Source organism: Labeo rohita, chromosome 5, assembly GCF_022985175.1.
Source record: "Labeo rohita strain BAU-BD-2019 chromosome 5, IGBB_LRoh.1.0, whole genome shotgun sequence".
Classification (NCBI taxonomy): domain Eukaryota; kingdom Metazoa; phylum Chordata; class Actinopteri; order Cypriniformes; family Cyprinidae; genus Labeo; species Labeo rohita.
This window is the reverse complement of record NC_066873.1, coordinates 15742519-15749548: the sequence shown is the minus strand read 5'-3', so window position 1 is coordinate 15749548 and position 7030 is coordinate 15742519. Positions and strand designations below refer to the sequence as shown.

Sequence of the window (7030 nt, the reverse complement as noted above, 5' to 3'; positions counted from 1 at the left end):
CCAACCGACTGTGAGGTGAAGTGGTGTGTTAGGTCTAATCAAATTTCCCTTCAAACGTAGTCCGAACCATTTACTATTACCAGCTAAATTTTCGTACAGTATTTAGTATTTAAACATTTTTTATTATGCCGTTGATAACAAAACAGTTAGACATATATAATACTGTATTTTATTTTAAACGTCATTACAAAATGAAAATAATTACAACATCACATTCACACATAGGTTCATATATCATTCATGCCTGTACATGAGAAACTAGGGATAATTTTCAGATTTTAAGTTCAGTTAGTATTTTTAGGGTAAGTTTATTTTTAAACATCAGTTTCTGCATAAAATTCAAATCAATATCTCAATATAAAAATCAATATATTTATTATATTATACATTAATAGATAACAGATAATTTGGCAGATCAGACTCATAACAACATAAGTGATTGACTGGACATTGACAGTGAACACTATGACACTGATATGATATGAATCAATTTTTATGGGTCACTGTTTAAATTTAAAAATTTAAATATGCCTTCAAAGAAGGCCACATTTCGTCTCTTTGTCCAAAGCTGTATGTCACATCCCGTCTGTATCACTCCCAGAAGTGTTGTCCAGGATGCACTGTACGCTCTCTTTGTCTGTGAATTTTTTGGTTCTTAAAGCACGTTTCCTGTCCAAGACAACATTAGGAGTACTGCTTAGACACAAATCATTCATTTAATATCTGAAATGTAGTAGCTCTGTTTAAGTGGTTAATTCTAATGGTTAAATTGTTATGTAAGAATAAAAAAAAAAAAAAAAAAACCCAACCTCCTATAATGAAAGTTGCATTTTCCTCTAAGTCTGCAGTTGGCTGATAGATCCTCCTCAGAGAACATCCTCTGCAAACATGAAATATGCAAGAATAAATAAATAAATAAGCCACTATCACTATGTTCATAAACATCCAAAACATCCAAAAGATACCTTACATTGTACTCGCCAGATGTTTGGCTCTGTGACTCTTCACTCATGTCTGTGTGAGAAAAGGGGAACCATGTTTTTTTTTAAAAAAACAAGAACAATCTATTTTTTAAGCGTGGAATCTAATGGAAAAAATCAGAGAGTGTTACCCTTTTCACCCCTTTCCCTAGACTCCTCCTCGCTAGTTTGACTTTTCATCTGTGGACAAAATGTAAGCAACCCTGTTGATGACTAAAAAGAATACAAACCAAATGCTGTGGAGGATAATGTCACTTTAAGATAAGAAAGACAACGCAGAAATATCTTATGCATTTAAAAGTTTAATGTCAGAGAATTATGTAATATTACCTCAAATGAACTCAGCAAGGAGCTTTCTTCTGAGTGCTGAGGAATCAACAAATAATAATAAACATGCTATTATAAACCCCATACATTTTGTGCCTAAAAATAATGTGTTTAAATCATAGTGACACAATAGGAAGTCTAACCCTTTGAACTAACCAATGATTCATCTGTTCCATTCATCCATTTCACACCCACTCTGTGTAGTAGAAATTTCAAGTGTACTGTACATACCACTTGAATTGGGTTTTTCTGTTTGCGAAGCTTTGACTGAAGAGCAAGAACATCTCCTTGAGTTCGAAACAACTGGACTTGAAGTTCATCATAACGCTCTCCCATCTCCCGTATCTGTTTGCGATACTGGTCTTTGTCTTGGAGATTTTTGGAGTTCTCCAAATGGTACTCCTCTCTTGTACAAATAGCCTATCACAAAGGGCAGTTGTTGTGGTTAATGTGAGACAGTCAACAGATACACTGAATAAATCTGAATAGAGATATAGAGCACCTAATGCAGAAGTGCACAAAAATCAAACTAGATTGAGGGCTGTGGGCCAAAAGTAAATGCTGCATTATATCTAACTGTATTATATTAAAATGTACATTTCTTAATCAAATGTATATTTTTCTACATTTCAGTGCAAAAATAAAAAAATGTGCTTCAGTGGCATGTGATATGAATGGTGAGCCAAATCAAAAGTTGTCACAGACCCACATGGTTGTGCATCTCTGATCTAATGTAAAATGACCATAAAATTTACAACATGATAAAGTGTAGAACCTTGTCTCTTTCTTTGATGACTTCTTCTAGTTGCTTCAGAATGTCTTCCATTCGGTCACGATACATTTTGGAGTCCTTTTTTAGCATCGTGCACTTTAGTTCCATCTCATCCTTCTCTTCTCGATACTTCAATTTAAAAATAAATATGAAAAAATATATATGTACTACCAGTCAAAAGTTTTTGAACAGTAAGATTTTTAATGTTTTACTTAAAGAAGTCTCTTCTGCTCACAAAACCTGCATTTATTTGATACAATGTACAGCAAAAACAGTAATATTTTGTAAATATTTTTACTATTTAAAACAACTGCTTTCTATTTGAATATATTTTAATATGTAATTTATTCCTGTGATTTCAAAGCTTCAAATTTTTTTTCATCATTACTCCAGTCACATGATCCTTCAGAAAACATTCTAATATTCTGATTTGCTGTTCAAGAAACATTTATTATTATTGTGTTGAAAACAGCTGAGTAGAATTTTTTCAGGTTCCTTTGATGAATAGAAAGTTCAGAAGAGCAGTATTTATCTGAAATAGAAATCTTTTACATTTTAAAATATTTTCAAATAGAAGGCAGTTATTTTAAATAGTAAAACTATTTCACAATATTACTGTTTTTGCTGTATTTTGGATCAAATAAATGCAGGCTTGGTGAGCAGAAGAGCCTTCTTTAAAAAAACATTAAAAAACTTTTGACTGCCAGTGTACACAAAAAAAAAATCTCATAATATAAAATGCATAAAAAAGAAAGTCTGAATATATTAAACATAGGCAACCTTATCACGCAGCTTTTCTGCATCATGTAGGTCTCTCCTTAGATTGTAGAGATCATTCACCAGCTCCTGGTATTGTGCCTGACTTTGTTGCTTGAATTCCTCCAATGATTGTAAATCAAGCTTTTCGTGCTCCAGAGTTTGGACCTGTGTCAGTGAATTGTGTGTAGCAGTCATTCTTGTTCACATCTTGGTTAGTGTAGTCTGATAAATATGACTGATTTACCTTGGCAGCACTTTCGAGCTCTTGTATCCGAGCTGCAAGGAGGTCATTTTCTCTCTGCATCTGCCAGATCAGCTCGTGACTTGGCCTCTGCTCCATGGCATTTTTCAAGGTTATTGTCTTTTTCCGTTGGATCTTTGAGTCACTTTCTGCATTCATTAAGCTGTGCTTCAATTTCTCAATCTTACAGGACCAAAGAGGGCGATAACAAAATATGCAATGAAAAAAAGATAAAATGTAAAGATAAAGGGTCGTAAAATTACATTTTAACAAAAAAAAAAAAATTTTTGGTTAAATGCCTGAAATAAAGCCTGCAAGCACAAGATTGTATTATACAACATAAAATACATCAGTAATACCCCACTGTGATTTAATACTTTTACTTGACTTGAAAAGGCCTGTTGCTGACAAGTGGCTAAACTACAGTGTTTTCATGACGCATGACCAATCGGCCATATTGGCGGCACTGAATGTAAACAATGCCACTGAACTGAACTAAATGCAAATTTTATTGATTATTGCTGCTGAGAATGGTCAATTATTGTCATGTTCTGGGCTGTACTAATCGGTCAGACCAGGAAAAACGTTTGGAGTGCTATAGACTGCCAAATGTTATAACAAATCAAGGAGAAGAGTGAGGTAGATGAAATATTAGGCTAATATCTTAATTAATACTGCTTGTACATATCTTTACCACCTATTGACTTTAGTTTGTCAAAATATTGCATCCTTTCCTGCTTACTAAGTCCTTCTCTATATGATTTAGCAGCTTTCACACATTTTTTTCCCATGGTTTAGACAGCATAAATGAGCAAAAAATGTATTAATACATTAACCATGCTGTTGTTTACATCTGAGTAACGTTATCTCCAATATGGTCACATATCCGGGTAACTGACCAAACCTTGACATAAGTGCACACCCTCTTTTAAATTTCATCATGCCAAACAGTAAAACTCACTAGTCTTACTAGTCACTACAAATTTCCTACTTCTATCTTTAGATATTGTGGTGAACTATGATCCAGACATGTTTTTGAAAGGTTGGCTGATCACCTCGAGTTGGAGGTCTCTGTTACACATGAGTGCACAGTTCTTCTCCTCGCTCAGTCGGGTCAGGTCATGCATCAGTCGGTAATTCTCGTCTCTCAGTTTACGCGCTTCCTCGCACATGCGCTCACGCTCCTCTCGGGTGCGTTGCACGCGGTCCTGCTGTTTGTGCAGCTCGTTCTCACACAGCTGCAGCTTGCGGATGGTGTCTAGCTGCTCTGCCGCCTGCGCAGACACTTCGAGTCGCTTCCTCCGTTCATCCTGTGCAAGCTTCTGTAGGCGAGAGACCTCGCTCATGAGGAACTGAGTGAGGCCACATTCACCTGCAGTGTCTGGGTGAACAGGCAGGGAGAGTTCAATAAATTAGAGGTTTGCATACAGACCCATGACAGACAATATAGTCAAGAGACACAAAATTTCCAGCTGTACGATTCTGGACCCTCAGTATTAAAAGCAAAAATTGGCTTTTTACACAATATAATAACTTTCATTACCACATTTTATTAAACAATAGGCTATGTTTTTAAATTTAATCAACAGAGTGGCCTTCCAACAGCACTTGCACAATTTGTCTTATTCTTTCCATACAGACTTATCGGTCTGGACTGGTGGTGGGGATATTTTAGAGACAGTTTTTTGCGGTGTACATTAATTACACCATGTATGTATTTAAAAAAAAAAAAAAAAATATATATATATATATATATATTTTAAATACATACATGTATCTGTGTGTATTTATGTACATTTATAAACTTTTATTTGTGTGTGATTAATCACGATTAATCGTTTGACAGCCCTAGTAAGTACTTTACACCTGTTAAAAAATGTGTTCTATATAGTATCTATATAGTAATATATGTGTGTAGTAGGCTATGCAGCGCTGGGTAAATTACTTACAGTTTGTAGCCCATTACTGATTACAATTTACATGCTGAAAAAGGTAGTTGGTAATGTAATCTGGACTACACATACTGTACCTGTATGCGGTGATATAGTCTGACTACTTTTTAATTGCTATTTAACTGCTATAAAACCACCACTTTCAAGCCAGAATGCATGGAATGTGATCATTGATACTGATTTAAAAAAAAAAAAAAAAAGAAAATATATTTCATTCTTTGTTATCAATATCATGAAATGCATTTAATATTACATTACAGCAAAACTGGAAAAAATGTAGGGTGTTCATGAAAAGCTACCCTAGTGAAAAATGTATATATTAAAATGTATTTAAAATACATTTATTTATGCTAAGTATACTACAAAAACATTTACATATTATGAACTTAATAAAAATACCATGCAGTTGTACTTTTAGTATACTAATCTGGTATACTTAAAGTATGGCAAATTTGAACAACTAATTTTGTACTTAATGCACTTTAATTGTGCAGAAGTAGTGCTGAAGTCCAACTAAAGATATATTTAATTATATGATTGTGCTAAAGTGGAATTATGGCAAGTATACTTTAGGTACACTTTAAATATTTAGCATTTAAAGACTGATATTATTTAAAGATCATACAATCCTCTTCAATAGTGACATTAAAACATATTTTAGGCTAATGTGCATTGTGCCCATGTAGTATTCCAAATAAAGTTTAATTACAATTTTATATCAGTCTTGAGCGATATGTCAGTAAATATGTTAATAGACTTTAGCTATACTTAGTATAAACTAAATGCATTTTAAATCTATTACTTTTTTTCTTACTAGGGTAATAATTAATGAAATTATAAAAATGTTAAAAGCCCGGGAATCCCTACATAACATGAACAAACATTAATAAACATGAAAACGTTCAATTTTATATCCTCTCTTAGGGCCCCCCCTGGTTAAAAATGTAAAAAGTTTCCTTTGACCTATGATAGCAATTTTCAGATTTATTTGCGTAAAAGGTGTGGCTAAGGTATATTTTGATTAACGTATGATTATGATGAACATATTTAAAAAGTACAGTATACTAACCAACTGAAAATTACAAATGTACAACTTACCAATAAGTACGGAGAAGACCCTAGCAGGCTCTTTGCCGGTGATTTTGCGGTACACGTCTGGATAGTCTAGCTCCAAACTCTCTAGAAATGCCTCATATCCTTTGAGGCCAGTTCTTTGTAATATGTCCAGCAGCACCCCTGTAAGCAAATAAAAACATAATTTCTGAACGATAACAATATCTGGATACCACTTAAGATTTGTGCATACTTAGAAAATAAGATTAAAAGCTTTAGATTATACAGTAACTGTCTATCAACAATATTTGCTGCATATTTAATGTTTTAAAACAGTTGAAATTTACGTGACCTAACAACTTACCAACTTTTCTGCGTCTGATAACCAGACTGGGGTCGTTGTAGATCTGTTCTTCGTCCTCGCTGCTCAGCACTTTACACTGTCTCAGATAAGGTGTTATCCTTGAGGGCTCAATGGTCTTGATGAGAAGCATTCTGTAGTCTTCCAGTCGTGCCCAGCACTCATCATCTTCCTCCACCTCGAACCCCCCTGGACCATCAGACATGACTGACACTAGCTCTCCGTTGGCTTGAAAATAGCTGTTTGATAGCACGTTTTAAAGCTTAACGCGAATTACGCATTCAGCTAGTCTGTAAACTCAAAAAGGAAATGAAGTTCACTGAGCACTGTGGTGACATAACTTCCCTTTTTCCAGCTGTCACTGCAGTTTTTTTTATAATAGCCCTCTATTTCACAATAAATCGTTGAGCTGCAACACTTTCTATGGTATTTGGTCGCAGGATGAGCACATAATGAGTACATAAAGTTTATGACTATGATCTTCTAAAGAAAATGTATAGTCAACCGTATTAATAATATATTAAGTGCGTCACTATGACTTGGTATTCCCTTGTGAGGCTTCCAGCTTCATGTACAATTCAACAG

General features: G+C 34.3%; 1 protein-coding gene across 6 annotated transcripts; it reads right to left on the bottom strand.

Moving 5' to 3' along the window:
• Positions 1-164: 164 nt before the first annotated feature.
• On the bottom strand, positions 165-6744 carry card9 (caspase recruitment domain family, member 9). Of its 6 annotated transcripts, none has more exons than XM_051108929.1 (12): positions 6449-6744; positions 6130-6267; positions 4135-4460; positions 3083-3262; positions 2860-3003; positions 2083-2208; positions 1464-1727; positions 1311-1346; positions 1112-1193; positions 971-1014; positions 810-880; positions 165-669 (listed from the first exon to the last, which is right to left on the bottom strand). In XM_051108929.1, the coding sequence occupies exons 1-12, from the start codon at positions 6648-6650 to the stop codon at positions 576-578; spliced, it is 1707 nt and encodes a 568-aa protein (XP_050964886.1). In that variant the 5' UTR covers positions 6651-6744; the 3' UTR covers positions 165-575. The 6 variants fall into 6 exon arrangements, with proteins under 6 accessions (XP_050964886.1, XP_050964888.1, XP_050964883.1 ...); XM_051108931.1 differs by having other exon boundaries at positions 1112-1160; XM_051108926.1 differs by having other exon boundaries at positions 810-1014.
• Between the last annotated feature and the right edge of the window lie 286 nt (positions 6745-7030).